This window comes from Amphiprion ocellaris, chromosome 6 (assembly GCF_022539595.1).
Source record: "Amphiprion ocellaris isolate individual 3 ecotype Okinawa chromosome 6, ASM2253959v1, whole genome shotgun sequence".
In the NCBI taxonomy this organism is placed as follows: Eukaryota; Metazoa; Chordata; class Actinopteri; family Pomacentridae; genus Amphiprion; species Amphiprion ocellaris.
In genome coordinates, this window is record NC_072771.1 from 9,564,646 (window position 1) to 9,586,408 (window position 21,763).

Here is a 21,763-nt window from a genome sequence, read left to right on the forward strand (position 1 = left end):
AAATCAATATGCAGAAAACAAGAGACGCTGGTGGAGTGCAGATAAGTACAGTTCTGATGTATTGGATTTATCCATACTTTTATTACATTGCAAAGCACTATAGTTACCACTTACTCTCTGGCAGTGGTGGAGGTATTACTCAGATCCTGTAATAATACTAATTTGTATCAGCAGACATCACTGTGGAAAAAGGAAACACATTCAGGATACTAACAACCTCCTGAAGCTGGGAATTAGCAGAACAAGCTGTTGTGGATGCTGTTTGGGTTGTAGAGAGGAAGGTCCACGGGCAGCATAAACTCTTTGTTGATAAGAGGATACGGGGCACGAAAGAGCTCCAATTAAAAAACAATCCATCATAAAAACCTGCAGAAAAAGCACTGAAAAATTAGTGCACTCCTTTCTACAATCTGCCTGTCAGATCAGTGACAGGAACCAAGAAGAACTTCTTCAAACACAAAAATCAGGCAGATCCTCCATCGCTCTGCCTTCATAGTATGAAGGAAACTATGGGTTCTGTGAAGTGTCTTGAGACAATTTGAATTGTAATTGGCGTTATATAAATAAAATTGAATTGAACTGAATAGTAGACTAAATATGGGAAACAAGTCTGAACTGTTAAGTTGCCTATAAACATTATAACTGGTGTCCAAGACATTGACTTCCAAACATCAACATGACAAGGCTTAACTAAAACCTTCAAGGATTTTTCCTTCAACATTTTAATGCCTTGTGGCTGTTGTATAGGACTGCTATGATGTTAATAGCCTAAAGTTCCTGACTAATAAGAAGTGGGGAAAGGGAACAGGTACAGGAATTAATGGAATGCGAGAGCTGAATAGGCTTCCTGATAGTGGATAAAAACACAATAGAGTTCTTGCATTTTCGGACTGGGGAACTTGTGGAAATGTTGACTACCTAAAAAGGAGTTCCCACTTACAAACCAAGTGTTCTATCATCTCACCCAACAAAAAAAACCCAAAAAAAACCCCAGATCAGATTGCATGTAAGGAGAGGCAGGTACAAGGATGCTACTCTATGTAGGAGATACTGTAAGAAAAGAATTTAAAAAATGACCCTGCACATTGTGGATGTAGATGTTGTGGTGTTAGCCATTGCAAGTGTTTTCAGAGATGGATAGTGAGGAGCTTGGGGTGTTTGGAAATGGCAGGAACATCAGATACATGCCCAAAGGTACATACGTTGACTTGACCTTCAGCACTACAATGAGGAACCTTGGAGATATTTATGATCAGGATATTTACTTTAACTCACACATAAACAGTCTCTAGGGTGACCTTCTTTCACCCAGTCAAAATTAGTAACATCTTGTCTCAGAGTGATGTTGAAGTAAGATCAACCAGATCAACTTTAAGACAGAAACAGCAAGTTACATCCATTTTAGTCACAGACTGCAGACACCAGATCAGATGTTCAACCTTAAAGGAAGACACCTTCCAGATCTGTGAGAATGTTATGAAGTTTGTGTTGTGAATCAGCAAGAAAGCACATCTTCAGTGGATTCCACAGTGTACAGACATCCCATGCATATTGGGACTAGTTTAGCCAAGTGACTGGTTCACACCCTCAGTCACGATCAGGCCTATAAAGAAGAAAGGAGAAGAAAGAAAAAAGTGTGTGTGTATATATATATATATATATATATATATATATATATATATATATATATATATATATATATATATATATATATACGGGTTTTTTTTGTTTTTTCTTTTCAGCAGCGGCATCAGGCTCTCCAGGAGGCGTGGCGCCGTAAACAGATGACATTTCACTGCAGATTTTACTTTTGCAAGTTATTTCTTTAATGGCCAGTTGAAAATAGCTTTTTAACGGCTGAATGTAAAAATTTAAAATAGAATAGATAATACTATTTGAATAAGCTCATCTGACAATGCAGTCAGCAGTTACATCATGGTGTGTAGATATTAGCTTAATGCTATCAATTAGTTTACTCACGTTAGCGACACTGAGTTGGCAGTGGGTCAAATTAACTGAAGCTACCGATATGTTCCATAACGTTAGCTGGACATCAATATTTGGCGAATGTCTATTTAACTTGTAAAATCTATTATAAGTTACCGTAAGCTAATAACTTTTCTTCCAATAAGTTGCGGCCCTATTTTCCAAAAGGACACTCCTCTGACTCTCTGACCTGGTGCCTGGGTGCATGACGTGACGTCACTTTCAAGGAGTATTTAACCTCGTATTAACCCAATGTATCAAAGAGTAGATACTGAGCAAGATAGTTATCTGTAGTTTACCTCAGTACTCGCGAGTACCCGACACAGTGCAGGACTCTGTTGTGATGGTGGAGACATGCGGCGGTGATGTACTTGCAGGAAGAAATTTGAAGGAGTGGCGGTTACGATTTAGGAATGGCGGCCCGCCACTCCTAAATGAATGTAGAGGAAACACTGTATGTATGCATACATGCATGCATGTACGCACGCACATACACACATATATACATATACATATACAAACACACACACACACACACACAAACATATATATACATATATATACATATTCCTTTGATCAATATCTGGTGAAAAATATTGAACCATTTACCACCAGAGTCTAATGATTTGAGATGCACTTGTAATGTTGATGGATTAGGTTTTGGGTTAGGTTTAATATCATACTATCTTTATCAAGAAAAATGAAACTTGCAAATGAAAAATTAACTAAACTTAATTTTGAGCCTTAAAAAAAAGATTTGTTTTGTGTTCAAAAATGCTTTCATATCCATTTTTCTTTTTAGATTGTACATCCAGAGCAGGTTGCAAGTCCATATCAAGTCAAACACAGACAAACATTGACATCTATAGCTAATTTAAAATCACAAAGCAACCTACCATGCGTGTCGTTAGACTGTGGGAGAAAGGCAGAGCATCTTCAGAAAACCCATGATAGAGTGTTAGTCTAGGAGGGTTGCCAGAGGAGGTTAAGGAGGGTTGCACCAAAACATTTCTGTCTGCAGACAAGCATATAATTCAGGAAATAAAGGAAAGGCAAAAATGTTTCCAATTAGAATAAAACTATAATTGTTTAATTTTATTTCAAATCTTTTCTCACTATTCTAAGATTATTGACTTCACAGAGACTTGTTGAAGAACTTATAGACTGATAAAACTGAGCATAACGTTAGTTCAAGCAGGCCACAAAAACAAGCTCAGGCTACAATCCCAGTAAATCAGCTGATAAGGAGTTTATCTCATGTGAGTCCACAGACCTGATAAATTGGCTGATTCCTCTCTATGCATCTCATTGGCAACTCTCGTACAGAGCATATTTAATCTGCTTTAGCCTGCCTACCGTTACTGCTTCCTCTGTAAACCACTTTGCAACCCACTTCTACCCCTTTTCCTCTTTTTCATAATGTATCAATGTCATGTCTGCTGTCTTTGATGCCTGCACTGTTTTGTACCGGGTGGTAGATGAAGGGGGGAGAGGTGTGCTTTGCCGGCCTCAGGATTTCCTGAAACAGGACACTACGTTTTGATCAGTATCTGCAAATGCAAACCCTTAAACAACACAAACATTCATGTCGAAGAATTATCATTGTCATTTATAGCTGTATTGAACTGACTGGAACAAATGCAAACATATTACAATGTTAATCGATCAGTAAATGTTTACAAGTCATACAAAACTTTGGATGCTGGGTACTAAGCCAGTCTTAGTAGAGCAAAAATGTTTTTGAAAAACTGCACTCATACAAACTCATGTGCACACATCATGTACACAGATCCTCCACAGTGGTTGGATTTGCAGTCCATGGCTTATAACCGTGTCCTATCTATGAAACAGCAGCAACATTCAGCTGTCGCCACCCAACACATTTTATTACCAATGATTTTCCCTCAAAGCACTGTCTCTCTAAAGATTCCTGTCAGACTGTGAGCACGTTCGGAGTGATCCAGGCGGGATCGTCCCCTTGAATCTGCTCTAGCGCTTCCCCTCAGTCCAGCTGTTTTACTTTTTCCTTGCTGTTCCAGAGACTTGACTGCTGCACAGCTGAAGGAGCTCAGATCACCGCAGCTCTGAAGGTGCAGCAGGCAAGACCATTTCTCGGGGAGGTGAGGGAAAGTCTGGGGGGAAGTGCCTCTTGGCTGCTGGGGAGGTTTTGGCTGAGTGGGACCCGTATTCGAGTCAGTGAACACCTGAAAGTAAATGGAAAACTATTGTTCATGACAGCCTCATAGATAAAATTGCTGCATACAACAGTTACATCATGTATGAATTTCTATTTAATGATCTCTGAAGTAACATACACTACATGTACGAGAACACATCTAAATATACAACAAACAAGTACATTCTTAAAACAGGATCTTTCATCAGTCTGACAACACTGGCACAGCAATTACAGTAAATGCGCTGCCAATACAGAAATCACAACCAAACAAGGAAGCGCATTATCTGCTCTGAAATTGTTGAAGATGTTTTCTTTATTTGCTTGTGCTTCACGTTTCTGAATATTTGTTTATACTACTTCATAGCCAATAGTCAGCATGTTGTCTATATTTGGCCATTGTGTTTAGAGAGAACAAGTAGCAAAAGATTCTTTTGTATTTATTATTTTTTAAAAATTCTTTGCTTGATTAGCCACACTGTTGCACTGACTGGCATGTTCATGCGTTCCCATGGAACTGTTCAGCTGCCGCAGTACTCAGTACAGCACCAAACGTGGATTAATGTGCCACTCAAAGTAGTCCAAAAAAGAAGGTAACCCTAACCCTGAGCCTGTTTATTAGTACTTAAGATCTTAAAAATTATAATTTTGAAAGACACACCGTTGGGTTTTTGTCTTTTCACTTTACTTGTAAAGAATAATACTGAAAACTATCAGCGCTATCCATTTAATTTGTAATAACACTACTATGGCCAGGAAATGATGTACTTTATCCACTGGCAATTGGAAAAACTGTACAATTCTAACATTTGCATTTTTATTTTTGTTAGAATGCTCCATCTGTAGTTACTCCACCAAGGAACGGTGCAGAGTTATTTACCTCAGTTACGCACCTCATTAGATTTTGGCAGTGATGTAGCTTATAGTCTGGAGCCCCGGATTTGTGAAAGATTTCTGTATCATTGCAAGATAGTAGCACGGCGTCACTGTAACTATGACACCAAGTGAACACTACATCAACTGCCTGCTGACGATCACATGATTGCGAACCTACTACAAATCGACCACTACGGACATAATGGGACTAATCAGGACTTATCCGTCTGACATTATAGAAGGGACAAATGATTAAATTGTGGGGGTGTTTCCGAGTTTCATCAATTCCTGATGCCCACGACATATTTAGGTCACGCAATTCGGTATCCGTACATAACGTACACAGGCATAACACACGCCTACGTTCAGCGCAAGGTAATTTTGTTTGTGGGTACATCTATATTAAATGGCCACATTCTATGTGGCCGTGAATTCTGATCATCAATAACTAATAAACTAATGCTGCAATTCTACAAAAAATGCTGCATTTCGGATGATGCCATATTGTTAACAGCCTTGGCGGAGTACTGCGCTCCCTGTGTGCTTTTCTTGTTTAGAATGATAAACTTTTATGTATGAACACCTACCTGTTCAATGTAACTAGCACAGCGGACAGCCTCTTCCATGTGCTCCTGATCTGACTGCAGGACATTACGTATGCTGTCTACCAGCTCCTGGACCTCAGGAGCCAGGCCCTGGACAGCTGGCTGCTCCAGGATTCTCCTGACCAGATGCTGTGTGTGTTGATAGCTTTGGTAGTCAACCATGGAGGTGGGCCGGGGTCGCGGTTGGCGTGTTGTCCTACTGCTATTTTTGCCCTTTCGCAGTGTGACCTGAGTGTGAGCAGCCAGCATGGGCTGGGAAGTTTGTGTAGAAGAGTCTGCGGTCTGCGGAGGATGAGCAAGGGGAGCATCACTGCTGATCCACACTACAACAAGACATAAGGGGGGAAGATGGGTTAGGTTCTCCATTCACTCATATACAGCTGAGCCCAAATTTATTCATACCTGTGCAAAATTTGTATTTAAAATAACTGTTTTTTTTTTGTTTTTTTTTTAGTAATAGATTTCTTCTGAACGGAAATGACAAACAAGTGACAAAGATGGTAACATCAGACAGTCTGTAGAATGACTTGGCCTTGGACAAAATTGGAATATCCAACAAGACAATGATCTGAGACATACAGCCAAATTGGTTAAGAAATGGAAACTGAAAACTACTTTAACAGAAATCCAATTGAGAATCTGTGGAGAAACGGAATTCCAGATTGATCTTAAGGAAGTCTTCAACTTCAAAGACCTGAAGATTTTTGCAAATAGGAGTGGAACAAAATCCCAATGGAGGCAGAAAACTTGTCAGCCGAAGTCATTTGGCAACATTGCTTTTTCAGTGCTGTGATTGCAAATAAAGACTTTAGCATAGATTACTGAGATACTAACAGGGCAGTGCAGTGAGATATCTCAGAGAACCGTGGGTACTCTGATAGTCCAACTTTTTTTTTTTGCAAACGTCCTTTGGTGAAGAACTAATCTCTCCAGTGTAGATCAACTATGTTAAGACTGCCTTACCTTGACCACAAAGACAAAAATGGGAGCAAATTTGCAAAAGAAAAATCTAATGTTTTGAAGTGTTATGGTTTATCTGTAGGGAGATACAGTACATCCAGAAAGTACTCGTACCGCTTCAATTTTCCATATTTTGTTACATTACAGCCTTATTCCAAAATGGATTAAATAGTTTTTTTTCTTCTCATAATTCTACACACAATACTTCAAAATGACAAAGTGAAAATGTTTTTAGACAATTCTGAAAACTTATTAAAAATACTCAAATATCACATGTACAAACTATGGGTGCAAGATGTCACTTCCCATAACAAGATACGGAGTAAAATTTGAAAAAGAACGTTAAAAAAATTTTGCAATTTAAATTCAAGTGGATCTTTGAAATGGGAAAAAATAAAAATAAAAAATGGTTTGAAAAAAAATAATGGTTCTAATAGTATACATGATGTTGTTAAAGCACCAACATTGTCTGTATGGATTTGAATAATACACATATCTGTTGTCCACAGCTGCTTTATACTGTAAGCATTTTTTGCTCCTGTCACATTTTTCCTCACTGTGGACTCCTTTTTCACTGTTTTATAAAATCCTGCACCACTATGGAAACAGCAAAGCTATGGCTTGAAGGAGAGGGAACTCAAACATTACTCCTGTGAAGTATGACATGGTTTAATTGCCAAAAATCATATTTTAAAAAAGGGTTGAATTTGTTTGATTATTCATTTTACAAAAAATTCTTTAAAAAAATCTAGATGTGCAACAAGCCCACATGTGTTACTAATACTGTAAAAAAATGGGGGCTCTACATACTATAGATATTTTACTACTTAAATTATTAATTTGTTCCCCGACCTAAATTCTCTTTCTGTTCTGTTTGAACACAGCCTGCAGTGTAGCCTATTTCAACCAAATAGTAGCAGAGTTTTCATCACATTTCTGTTGCCCACAGCTGAATTAATAATGGATGTATGGTTGTGTCAAAGAGAGCAGAATTTTTTGTTTGACAGAATCCTTTGCAAACTTTATTTTTGGCGAATTTTTACACAAGATGTACAATAAAGTGATTTTGAAGAAATATCACAATTTTATGCTTAGAGTTGGTTGTTTAGAACTCTCCTAAAGGAACACTAGATTAGTGCAACTACTGTCTGACAGCTGAAAAGCTGATGATTCTCTCTATTTCTACAATTTCTTACTCTGATAAATCTTGTAATTTTTGTGTTATTTGTGGTCCTGAGTGCTCATGTAATGCTGCTTTGCTTTGTCCATACAAACTGACTTGCCGAAGAAACTTGTTCCATTTAGTGAGTTATTGCTGGTCAGTTGTTGACAATAGAGTGTTCTCAAATGGAACAGTAAAAATCTATTGACTTAATGGCTAACTGATGTATGCTAAGGCTGTCATCTCATACTAAAGTACCCATTCCCAAAGACTGCAGAGTCCGTCATCCACAAAAGCCAACCTTTAGCAGTGAGGTCACTCAACACCGGGTCACTGTTGGAGCGACAGATCCTTTCTTTCCTGCAGGATGTCAGTGCTGGCATATTCTGCTGTTGCTGAGGTGGAGGTTGAGGGGGAAGAGGAGGAGGAAGAGAAGAAGGAGACGGAGGAGGATGGAGCTGGGGCTTGGCCTTTGGAACAACATTCGGTGATGCTGACACCATTTGGGGACTCAAATCCAAGACTACAAACAGAAACAGAGGGACATTGATACCATCAGAACCAAAGGCAGCCTCTGACATTCATTTTGAATCTGGTGTGCACACTGACAGAAGATATGTAGATGGTCACATTAAAATAGTTTTGTCCACAGATATGCAGCATATGTTCTAAAAGTTCCTTCAGCATGTCCAAACCAATAGTTAAACAAGTATATCTAGAACTACGCTAAACTATCATGCATGGAGTTGTGAACAAAAGTTTACAGACACCTCTAAAGACCATCTTCATCATGATTGTGGATGGGCTGCGCAGTGGCTCACTGGTTAGCACTGTTGCCTTGCAGCTAGAAGATCCCAGGTTCGTGTCCGGGATCTTTCTGCATGGAGTTTGCATGTTCTTCTCGTCCATACGTGGGTTTTCTCTGGCATCCTTCCACAGTCCAAAAGCATACTGAGTTGAATTGATGATTCTAAATTGTCCGTAGGTGTGAATGTGTTAGTCTCTATATGTAGCCCTGTGATAGACTGGTGACCTGTCCAGGTGTCCCCTGCCTTCACCCTAAGTAAGCCGGGACAGACTCCAGCCCCCTCATGACCCTAATGAGGACTAAACGGTGTATAGATAATGGATGTTTTTGGACAGTGGGAGGAAGCTGGAGTAGCTGGAGGAAACCCATACATGCACAGGGAGAACATGCAGAAAGATCCCAGGCCCAAGCTGGGATGCGAACCAGGGATCTTCTCGCTGCAAGGTGACGACGCTAACCACCAAGCCCAATTATGATTGACTACATGGTCTTCACAAGTGTTTTAAAAGTTTTGCTTTTATTATGCATTTATTTACGTAGTAAACCACAAAGTGTGGAATAAGAAAATTTGATCTTGTGAACTGTGGAAAAACTGTGATGCTGTCACCAGTGCTCTGATCATTCCCATCAATACAACATTAGTGTCTATGAAGTGATTTGCTTAAAAGATTACTTTATTTTGCTGTAAAACAATGTTGTATTTATTAGAAATAATTTTCAATGACGTGTCAATGATCACATTATCGAATATAACAGTTATGGGTTCAAAACATATCCTTAAAAGCTGCTGCTCAACAATCTTAATTTGTATAGCACGTAAGAGATAATAAAGCATTCTTAGCTATGCTTTGTTTTTAAGAAGAGAAAAAAAACAATCAAAAAGCACTGACAAGAGTACAGATAAAGTGCCAGATTGACCAGCATGTCTGTAAGAGTAGTATTACCATTAACAGCTTAACAATACCCATCTCTGACTGCCATCCTACTAGACCCATGCCCTTCATGCCTGGTGTGTGGACATATTGTACCTTGAACAGAGGCTCCGGGTGGCGTGGCAGCTTGATTCAGAATCAGCTCTGTCTCCTGAAATAAATAGAGAAACAGTTACATAAACTACTAGAAACATTTTGAAAGTTACTGGTGCATAGTGAAACATTTATTTTCCCTTTAAACACACTATTCATTAACATGAATAAATATCAAATTCACTTGAATGTTTTAATTAATAGGGCAGCTGAATGTACACAGTTTTGACAATTTAATATCACCACATTTATTCACCAATTTAAACATGTAATCAACCTAAGCATGAGGAAGCCAGTGTAAAGCTGGAAAATCCACGCAGGTACGAGGAGAACATGCAAACTCCCAGACCAGGATTTGAACGCAGGACCTCCTAGCTGTGAGGCAACAGGGCTAGCCACTGATCCACCGTGCCACATTGGTCTAAATATGTAACATGGCACAGAAACAGTGAACAGAGGAGCACGTTGTTGAAGATACATTCAGCATGGTGAAACATCTTTCTACATCTGATGAGCAGAGTAGAGAGGAAAGGTCTGGAGAGGAAACATGGAGATAGAAAAATATCTACAGGATGAGGAGATGGTAGGAGCTTCAGGAGAAACCAACTTGAGGTTCTGGATGACGTTTCTTGAAACGTCATCCAGAAGCTCCTGCTGGTTTCTCCTGAAGCTCCTACGACTACCAGGACCTGGATGACTGAGAACCTCCACAGAAGTATGAGGAGACAGCATTAGTTCAGAGTTTAACATCGTGTTAATTCCAATTTCTTTCACTTTTTGTAAAACAAATAATAAAAGAAAGTCACAGTTGAATCTTTCTTTTCTCTGGTTTCCATCATTCTGAGTTCTACTGCCAGAAGACATTTCTGAGTTCTCTCTTCTTCATGTTGTTCTGATTCCACAGAGCTGCAAGACTATAGATTGAAAAATGAACCACAGTGCGGAAGAAAGTGAGTTCAGGGGGTTAAAATGTGTTTACATTAATGAATTCAATAATGAATTTAAAAGTAGTGTCTATGCACTTTTATTTTAGTTCAACCAAGTCCCACTATATGAACAAAAATGCAATCACATTTGGTTTGCAAACACTTTAAACAAATAAAGTGCTTTTTAACAGCAGTATTCCCTTTACACAGTAGCAATTAACATATTTCTTGTAAATCTCAACTTCAACATTAATGTAATCAAATCAAACCAAAGCTATTTGCCAATGCAAGGGCATTAACATTTTATCTGGTTTGTTACAGAAAAACAAGTTACCCTCAGAGTCCAGAGCCGTGATCATAACATTATAACAGGAACCCTCCCAGCAACAGCAAGTTAACATTTCTAAATCTGTATTCTTATTATTTCTGAACAGGTACCAGCAGAAACATTTTTCTTTTATCAGGGAGCAGCAGAAACAGTCTATGTTCAGTAGCAGATGTTAGAGTGAGGTGAAGTGGTTGAACACTAAAAAGTACAGAGCTGAGACTGACTGTGTAGAAGACTTTTTAGTCTGTGAAGTCCATGTTTGTACCTCTTTTTTTGGCCTTTTTAGGCTTTAATATATAGGCCAGTGGAGAGTGACAGGAAACGTGGGGAGAAGAGCAAATGGCCGTGGGTCCAACTCGAACCCATGACTGCTGCTTTGAGAACTATAGTTCCGGTTTATACACACACACAAAAAAAAAACTTCCAGAGATGCAGGTTGAGGCTCATACGTGCTGTCATTTATTGTGATCCTAAGAATGTTCCTCAGACCAACATCTTACACGATACTAAACGGAATGCAGTCTATAGCTAACTACTTTGCTGTGGCATTTATTAGCTTGTCTTGTTTTAGTTTATCTCTATTTCTCCCACACGCTGCATCCAACCAGTCTGCCAAAGCCTCCCTCCATTGTTAGTTTGGGTGAGATGTGATGATGCCCATCCCAAGTCCTGATCAACATTCAGCCTCCTGTGACCCATGGTTTGTCTGTCTGTGCATTCAGAGCCAGTGAGCAGCACACTTCATAATAATAACAATAAAAAAAAACCTGCGTTAACATGCAATAAAATAACTGTCGGCGTTAATTGATGCCCAGCCCTAATTTATTTATTCATTGGTTTGTTTTTTGTATTATTCAGGTTTCTGGCTTCTGCAGATTTAAGCACTAAAAATATAAAACCTCTAAAACAGTGCTGCCAACACTAAGCTGACATACTCCACTCTGTATGGATCTGGATCACAGTTCTTTAACAAAGGGGGTTCTTCATGAAGATTGTAAAGGTTAATCTAAAAAAAAAAAAAAAAAAAAAACTACTTTATACATTCATAAGAATGTAAATCAGTTTGTTATGAACCTGCTTGAAAAATCCAGTGAGGACCAGTTTATAGCAACGGGTGCTAATTTGGATTTCACCTGTGTGGCTGCATTGGCTGAGCTTCCCACAACTGCTGCATAAGGAGGTGGGGGGTCTAATGGACAGAAGACCTCCACACCTTTGATCCGAGCCCCATAGATATGAAGGAGAGGTATCACGCTATTCCCTAGCATCCTGCAACACAGAACAAAGTCATACTGATCACTGATTCATTGTGTTTTACCAACAAAATCACACACATCAAAACTAAAAACAAGACTGAAATAAATGTGTAAGAGTAAAAGTCAGGTGAAAATGTAGATGAACACAAATCACAACTAACATTATATCACTGACAGTGTGTGTGTTGGTAGGTACCGGCGAGACAGGTGTGGTGTGTAAGAACAGAAAGTAGAGAAGTAAGACGGAGGAGGGGCTGGGGCCACAAATTCATCCGGATCAGGGGACTGAGGAGGCTCTTCCACATTTTCCACGGTGGCCCTGGGTTCATCCTGTCACACAGTGGGGATATCATTTACCAGAGCCAGAAATTGTGAAAACATGAAGACTTGTAGGATTTTCAGCTTCCCAATGTTCCTTAAATGATCTGGTTGTGGTACTAAGTTCCAAAATTGCACAAATCTAAGAAAAATAATTTAATACTGCAGTGAAAAATGAGCCCACAGTGGAAAAAAAATGTGACAAAAGCAAAAAAAAAAAAAACAACAAAAAAAAAAAAAACTGCTTGAGGTTTAATGACTTAAACTACTGTGCAGACAGAAACTCCCTTAACACTTAACTGTACCAACAGAAATGTGTCTGTCCAGGTACAATGATTTCATATTATCACTTGTCTGAAGCCTCGCACCTGTACTCACACTTACATTGCTCCAGTGGAGCAAGCTATAGTTTTCTCAGTTCAATTATGTAAAACTTCAGTGCTAACCCCAATTTTCAGTACTGTCACTATACAAACAATAAATGCACACACATTAAAATCACATGGCCCTAAACGAAGAATACATGTCTATATCAGGTCTGTATCAGATAAAAACAAAACGATGGCGATCATACCATGTAGGGTGTTCTTGCAGTGAAGATCTGCAGGTATCTGAGGGCAGCTGCCATGAGGCAAACAGCTGTGGTCAGAGCGCTCAGAGCACACAGTGCAAACAACACTTTCTAGGGGAGAAAAAGACACAATACAATTGCTACAACAGATATATTGTCCATGTCATAACAGACAAAAGGCTCAGTAGTTATGGGGTGCAAAGAATGATGACAACTGACAGATGACATGTGCTTTGCTCTGTTCCTTCATATTTTAGTACCCACTGAAATAGGCATGTAGAAATAGACAGATGAGAGTGTTGAAAGAGTGAAATTAGTGCTATAAATGAAGAACAGCTTGTGTGTTGTGTGCATCCACCATCCCTCTTATCTACATGCCTCCACTCCGCTCCAAATTTGCCCCACAAAAGGTTCAGGTGGCCAGGCTTAGCATGTGTTTTTTGTTATAGGTGTCTCTCTTCATTTTATTTTTCATTTCATTTTTAACTTTTAATGCTACAAAATAAATAAGAAAAGCACTCGGACAGCGCAGTACTCCGCCAAGGCTGTTCATTCCCGAACCTTGCGCTGAGCACAGGCGTGTGCTATGCATGTGTATGTTATGTACGGATATCAAATTGCGTGACTTAAATATGTAGCGGGCAGCGGGAACTGATGGGACTCTGAGACACTCCCACATTTTAATCAATTGTCCCTTTTATGATTTGCGACGGATAAGGTCCGACAAGTCTGCAGCGCTCGATTTGTAGTGGGACCGCAATCGTGTGATCGTCAGCAGGCAGCTGACGTAGTGTTCACTTGTTGTCATAGCTACGGTGACGCTGTGCTGCTATCTCACAATGATACAGAAACCTCGAAGAAATCCGTGGATCCAGACTATAAGCCGCATCACTGCCAAAATCTGAGCTGGTCCCTGTCTCATTTCTGACCTTTCCTGAAAATTTCACCCAAATCCGTTATTCCATTTTTGAGTAATGTTGTGCACAGTCAGACAAACGTACGCCGACCATCACGTAACTCCACTGCCTTCCTTGGCGGAGTAACAGGTAATTTAAAAGTATATCATAGTATTGAGGGCTAAAATTTGTTGATGAATAACGGAGCTTCAGACCGCACTGATGTATGCACATCTCAAGTTTTGCAGAATCCCACTAGGTCAGGACTTGTGTTTCATGCTTTGTGCAGTCACCGTTGTATCCACGATGCACGGTATATATTGTATATGTGTTGATGTCCAAGATACAGAAATTAAAACCGACATTTTTGTTTTCTTTCTTTCCTTTTATGCATGTGTTGTCATTATCAACTGCCTCAGAATTCGTAATCATAGATATATACAACAATGTCGCCCTGTAAAATGTAACTCTGCCACTAAGATTTTGCAAAGTTCTTTTGATCTGCTCACATAATAGAAAATTGGATGTTTTAGTAAAAGAAATACTAAAATCACTCAACAGCATATAACATTTAACAGACGACAAGTTGTTTTACAATATTTTGCTGTGACAGTTTTCACTGTTCTGATACTCTGTAAGTTAAGCCAAGTTATCAGTTTGCATGGTAAAGAGAATTTATTTATTTTTTATTAAAGATAAAAATCAGTTTCAGTCAGATGCTAAAAAGTATGTTTAAAATGAATATATTCAAAAATATATATGATAACAGAGCTACATTTGGTGGGTCATGTTTGCGTGGGTCATCTCTCTTTTATGAACATGCAGCTAAAATAATTTCCCTGGTGCATAATCGAGAGCTTTTGTTTTCAATTATGCAAAACTGTAAATTTTTTAAATGTGTGACCTCAAACATAAAACAGCATTAGAAACATGCACATACTTTAGGAAGTGTATTCAAAACAGGAAAGTAAAGCATATCAGAAACAAGAAAAGCACTCAAAGAGCGCAGTACTCTGCCAAGGTTGTTCATTCCCCCATATGGCATTGTCAGAAATGCAGCCTTTTTTGTAGAAATGCAGCATTTTTTTTTTTTTTTTTTTTATTAGTTATTGATGATCAGAAATCACGGCAACATAGAATGTGGCCATTTAATATAGATGTACCCACAAATGATTGAATGAATAATTGTGAAAACACTTAGATCTCCTACTCTTAGCCATAAGAGTTTAACATAGAAGTCTTCATCGTCCTTGTATTGAATAGAGCACTGCTGACAGGGGAGGTGTTTAAATTGTGACTTTTCTGCACAATGGATCTGGTGGAGATGTGCAGCATTTATTTCACCACTCAGAGCGCTGGATGCAGCTGACAGAGAGCAGGAGTCCATGAAGTCATATGGAATTGGTTGGACATGCTGCGAGGAGGAGCTGGTGTGGGTGTTAGGAGTGAATGATAGTCTATGAGGTGGGGAAGAGGAAGAGTGCTGAGGTGAACAGGTGTGGGATGTAAATAGTCAGGTGTGTGAGGAGGGCTGGATGGCGTGCTGCAGGTTAGCAGCAAGCGCACGACTACCGAGCACGTTTAGATGAAGACCATCACTGCTATAGAGAGGAGTGCTTCTAAAATAGGTCAAAATTACAGATGAAACAAACACATATTTGTTATTACTTTCTTATAAAGCCATAAGCATTTTAAGAAAAAGATGTCAACTACATTTTTTATTTTTATTATCCCTTATTAATCCCACGAAGGGAAATTCTGATTTTCGCATCTCTCCCCAATTGGGGGAGTCAGAGCAACAGGTCAGTCATGGTACAGCGCCCCCTGGAGCAGGAAGGGTTAAGGGCATGGCTCAAGGGCCCAACAGTGGCCTGAACAGGGGCTTGAACCTCTGACCTTCTGATCAGTAGTCCAGAGACTTAACCGTTGCGCCACCACTGCCCTGTGCTACGCTTTTAGCTTCAACAAACAGATCTGTAACAGGACATTGAACTAGTCTGTATTAAGACTGAGTGCATGTTTTGCTTTTGTGTAATAGCTGGTGATTGGAAATCCCTACCTGGTGTGTGTAACTACATTCCATGTGCACTTCTACTCAGGATGTATTTACTGCACACTGAATAATCATGTCTACTGTGCAATCTTGAGATGTACCTTCAGCAGAATCCTCATGGTGTTACAGGAGTGAGCAGGATAGAGCTCCAGCAGCTTGTCTTCAGGACATTTGGAGGTGGGGGAGAGAGAGCAGCAGTAACACACATCTCCAGCCTCGCTCTAAAGCAAGGTGTGTGTGTGTGTGTGTGTGTGTGTGTGTGTAGGGAGAGAGAGAGACAGAGAAAGGGTTGAATCTGACAAAATCCTCACCAGGGACGGCTCATAAATAAAAAAACATTGACAGAGTATACTAAGCAGCAACACAAACTAATCTACAAGTAAAAAACTGTGGGGCTTACCAAGGCTTAAATTGGTTTTTCACTTTCATTACTGTATGTGTATATTAAATATTGTAGAATGTAAATAAATTCCTTTAAATGTAATTGTTATAAAGATTGGAACATGTATATTAAACCACTCATTAATATCCTAGCTGCCCAGTGGCTTGGTGGTCAGCACCATTGCCTTGCAGCTAGAAGATCCCCTGGTTCGCGTCCCAGTCTGGGCCTGAAATCTTTCTGCGTGGAGTTTGCTTGTTCTCATTGTGCATGCCTGGGTTTTCTCCAGGTTCTCCGAGTTCCTCCTACAGTCTAAAAACATCCATCCATTATCTACACACTGCTTAATCCTCACTAGGGTTGCGGGGGGCTGGAGTCTATCACAGCTGACTTGGGGTGAAGGCAAGAGACACCCTGGACAGGTCACCAGTCTATATATATATATATATATATATATATATATATATATATATATATATATATATATATATATATATATATATATATATATATATATATTTATTTATTTATATTTATTTTTTAAAATAATTCTGTTTAATTACGGTTCAAAAGCACTGTCTGATTGCCATTGGTTAATTTTCATATAATTTTTATTCATTATTACTTTTGTCAGATTCAAATTATTTCTGTGACCATTGTGGGTTTTTCTTTCATTAACTGAGGGGTACCAACAATTTTGTCCACGTGTGTGTGTGTATATATATATATGTGTGTGTGTGTGTGTGTGTGTTTGTGTGTGTGGGTGTGTGTCTGTATATGTGTGTATATATAAACCCCAACCAGTTATATAATGGTGCTAATTTGGTCAAAAAATGTCCATGTTCCTTTGTATTCCGACATTCCACCAACCGTAAAAGCTTTATTCTTCACTCTAAATCAAAGATTTTTTTCCCATTCGGTTATTCTTAGATTTGTTTTCCCCAGGGAGAAGTCTCCCTGTTTCTACTTTAATTTTAAGTAAATACTGTTTTTAAATTTCATTTATAAGCATCTTTGAAAACACCCAAGGACACCGAACAAAGTAAACAGAGTTAAAACTCATTCAGATTAACAATATAAAACGTAAAGATGTAAAAAGTTTAAAAGATAAAAGTTTTGCAATTTTAAATAAACATAACAAAAGAGGCATGGAACTCAAAGTGAGTATGCTTGTTGTAACAGGTGGGTTTTGAGATGGGATTTGAAAATGTCCAACGTGTCACTGTTTCGGATATCAAGTGGGAGGGAGTTCCAGAGGCGGGGGGGCAGAGCGGCTGAAGGCTCTGGAGACTATGGTGGTCATGGGGGCAGGACGGATGGTAAAGCTGAGGGAGGAAGATGATCTGAGGGTCTGGCTGGGTGTGTTTATGTGGAGGAGTTCAGTGAGGTACGGGGGAGGTGAGGTTATGGAGGGCCTTGAAGGTTAGGAGCAGAGCATGGTTTTGTAGATGATGTGGTGTGTGATTGGGAGCCAGTGAAGTTGTTGGAGAACAGGGGTGATGTGGTGAAGAGAAGGAGTCCTGATGATGATCTGGTCTGCTGCATTCTGAACTAGTTGGAATTTATGCAGGGTCTTGAGGGGAGACCAGACAGAAGGAAGTTGCAATAATCCAGGCGGGAGGTGACCAGAAAGTGGACCAGGATGGCATGGTTTATTTATTTGTAGCGTTATTTGTTTGAACCCACCCATTTTTCATGTAAGCAAAAGTATTGGAACATGTGACTGACAGGTGTCTTTTGTTGCCCTGGTGTATCCTATTACACTGATTGTTCAAACGATAAATAGTGCTCAATGTCTGCATTCAGTTTCAGATTTGGCCTTTGACTGCATCTACAGTTAGAGGTGTAGCCAACATGAAAACCAGAGAGCTGTCTATGGGTGAAAAACAAGCAACTGTGAAGCTCAAAGAAGATGGAAAATCAATCAGAACCATTTCACAAACATTGGCCTTAGCCAGTATAACCATCTGGAATGTCCTGAAGAAGAAAGAAACCACTGGTGTACAAAGTAACAAACATGGAACGGGTAGACCAAGGAACACAGCAGCAGTTGACAACAGAAACATTGTGAGAGCTGTAAAGAAAGACCCTAAAACAACTGTTAGTGACAACCTCCAACAACCTCCAGAGGGCAGGAGTGAAGGTATCACAATCCACTGTTCACAGAAGACTTCATGAACTAAAGTACAGAGACTACAACAGAAGATCAAACCACTCATTAGCAAGAAGAACAGGAAGGCCAGTCTGGATTTTGCCAAAAAGTACAGAGATGAGCTTCAAAAATTCTGGGACAAAGTTTTATGAACTCCTGAAACACAGAAGAAGCAAAGTGATGGAAAGACAAGTTTGTAGAAAGAAAGGATCTGCTCATGATCCCAAACATACAAGTTCATCTGTGAAACAGTGGAGATAATGTCATGGCTTGGGCTTGCATGGCTTTTTCTGGGACGGGATCATTAATCTTCACTGATGATGTAACGCACGATGGTAGCAACAAAATGAACTCAGAAGTCTACAGAAACATTTTGTCTGCCAATTTAAAGAAAGATGCAACCAAAGTGATTGGGAGATCATTCATCATGCAGCAAGACAATGACCCAAAACACACTGCCAAGACAACAAAGGAGTTTATCAGGGGCAAGAAGTGGAAAGTTTCAGACTGGCCAAGTCAATCTCCAGACTTCAACCAAATAGAGCAGCATTTCACCTGCTAACGAGGAGACTGAAGGCAGTAACCCCCCAAAACAAACAACAACTGAAAGAGGCTGCAGTGAAAGTCTGGAAAAGCATCACAAAATTAGAATGTCTACCTGTTCCAACACTTTTGCTTACCTCAGAATTTGGTGTTCTGGCACAAATAATTTTCTAAGTTGTGTATCAGATCCAGGTGTTAATACATGGAAATAAAAGCTGAAATGTTGATCTCTTGTCTCATATTCATCATTAAATGTCAAACCCACGTGTTTCCAGGAAATGGCCTCACTGTTCCAATACTTGTGGAGGGGAGTGTATAAACCTAAAGGAAATAATTCTGGGGATCAAGCTGTTTCACGTTGTATAACAGTCAGTATCCATAGTTGGCGTTTTCTTCATGTCCATTTTACATTTAACTTTGTGTTAGAAGCACATACCCTTTCACCTTTAGGGCTGTACATGGTTCAGATTGAAGTCCATCTTTTTTAACCATACCTGCTGTAGTTGACTAGTTATGCCCTGGTGTTCATCTTTAGTTATCTACCAGTCACCGTTCAGTTCTTGGTGCCTTCTATTTTCATCTTGTCGGTGACGTGCCTCTGCCAGAGTTCTGAAGGTGCTGACTAGCTCTTCATATATTACCAGGAATCTTGCTGGATTAATCAGTTTATGTCAGATCTTCAGGCTCCGCAGCTGCTGAGGGACTGGGTTGTATTCTTTCCACTGCTTGTTAATCCCTGCAGACAGATCAAAGCAGAATCTTACTGCTGGTTCCAGTATTTAATATCTTTCTTCGTCTGGGCAGCATAGATTATCTTCAGTTTGTCCCTGTGGCTGAGGAACTTTAACATTAGCATTCTTGGTGGGGAGTTAGAGTCCCTCTTTGGTCCGACCCGTTGCATTCACTCCAGAACAATTTGGCTGTCAATCTCCAGTATTTTTAGGAGCCATTTTTCCAAACAGGAGCATGACTCTGGTGCTTCGGTGCCCTCCGGCAGGTTTACCAGCCTCAGTTTATGTACTCGCAACCTCATCTCCAGGTCCGGCACTTCATCCTGTAAAGCTTTGTTGGATTTCTCCAGTGTTTATACTTTAGCTCTGAGTGCAACCGTCTTATTTTCTGCCATTGATATCCATAGCTCAGTTCGTTACACTCTTTCAGCGCAGTCCCGTATCTCTTGCCTCATTTCAGTAATGGCCGTCATTATTTCATCAAGTTTAGAAAATAACTCAGACTTCAAATTGTTCATTGCCTTCAGTATGGTGCTGGTTTCTGTGTCTCTGTCTCCCTCTTGCTTTCTGGACTACACTGATAGCACTAAAGTTCGTTAGTTGGCTTACTTCGTCATTTTCCCTTTTTCTTTATTTGCCTTATTAGTTGTCGCCATCGTAGTGCTTAGTGGAGTAGTTTGCTGTTATTTTTTCTGCAGAACCAGGTGTTTCATGAGTAGTTGTCGCAGACATGTGCAAGTCACGTTTTACCAGAGTGCCACCATAAGAGGAAGTTCTCACTTTCTCTTTTAACACCAATAGTTTTTGATGTTTGATTGTAACTAAACTTCATCCTCACCACTTTATCAAGCCCTATATGAAAGTTAGTATTAAAGGTTTCTAACTCATTGCACATTAAATAAAGGTTAGATTTTTTTATTTATTTATTTATTTTTTTTACTGAACATTCTCTTTTTCTTTGTGACCTTCATATCTAAAGAAAGGTATTACTGGATCAGCTGGGGCCACTCTGTGTGTAGTTTTTCTGTGCCTGAGTTGGTTTTCTCCAGTGTCCTCCCACAGTCCAAACACATGCATGGAAGATTAACTGTTGATTCTTAATAGTCTGGAGGTCTGAGAGTCTGTCTCTTTGTACTGGCCCTGCAATGAACTGGCAGCCTGTCTAGGCGATGCCCCACCTCTCACCAACCGTCATCTAGGATAAGCTCCAGTCCCACATGACAGTCTACAGGAAAATGCAGGTACAGCCGTTGGATGGATTGTAGTATATTACATAAACTCACCTCCTGTTATCAACACAATTGATCCCAGTAGAGCATGTTTATGTATTAAAGGGAAAATGGACTGCATTTGGGTCTGCTTTGAAATAACTAGCTTCTGGAAGCGTACAGTCAAAGGGAGAAAATCCAGTCTGGCCATTCTTGGAATGCGTCCAAAAACGAACACTGGATACATAGATCTGAAGAAATATATACATACAGAAATGTTAATGTTTGGATAAATGTCCCTTGGTCATTTTCATCTCAACTAGGTGCTTTTGGCAGCCGTCCACAAAGTCTGGCTGTATCTTTGACCACTTCTCTTGACAGAATTGATGCAGTTCAACTAAATTGGTTGACTTCCTGTCACAGGCTTATTTCTTCATCACACATCACAGATTCTTTATGGGGTTTAAGTCGGGACTCTCGGTCTACTTTGGTGCCAGTGGAATTGGTACTTTACACAAAGTAAATGGAACAATGAACATCCACATTCCTCAGGAAAACCTACAGTTATCGACCAGAAGGTTGGCTCTTGGATGAAGTTGTGTGTTCTAACAAGACAATGACCCCAAACACACATCAAAAATGGTAAAGAAATTAACTAACTAAACTAAATTAGGCTAGAATTAAGATTTTAGACTGTCTCCCCTAAAGTCCCAACTTAAAACCCCATCAAGAACCTGTGGGCCGTGCTGAAGAAATAAGTTTGTGTCAAAAAGCCAACAAATAAAGTTTAACTGGAGTAATTCT

The 21,763-nt window shown here is 39.6% G+C and overlaps 1 protein-coding gene across 2 annotated transcripts in view; it reads right to left on the bottom strand.

The window, feature by feature from the left end:
* Nucleotides 1–3,574: 3,574 nt before the first annotated feature.
* Nucleotides 3,575–21,763, bottom strand: part of fam189a2 (family with sequence similarity 189 member A2) — a 31,217-nt gene continuing 13,028 nt past the window's right edge. For both annotated transcript variants that reach the window (XM_023285229.3, XM_023285228.3), the window contains 8 exons: nt 16,048–16,167; nt 13,001–13,108; nt 12,305–12,438; nt 11,986–12,121; nt 9,602–9,656; nt 8,067–8,288; nt 5,626–5,966; nt 3,575–4,190 (listed from right to left, as the gene is read on the bottom strand). In XM_023285229.3, coding sequence (XP_023140997.2) covers nt 3,891–4,190; nt 5,626–5,966; nt 8,067–8,288; nt 9,602–9,656; nt 11,986–12,121; nt 12,305–12,438; nt 13,001–13,108; nt 16,048–16,167 — 1,416 coding nt within the window. In that variant the 3' untranslated portion in view covers nt 3,575–3,890. The remainder of the gene's footprint in view (nt 4,191–5,625; nt 5,967–8,066; nt 8,289–9,601; nt 9,657–11,985; nt 12,122–12,304; nt 12,439–13,000; nt 13,109–16,047; nt 16,168–21,763) is intronic.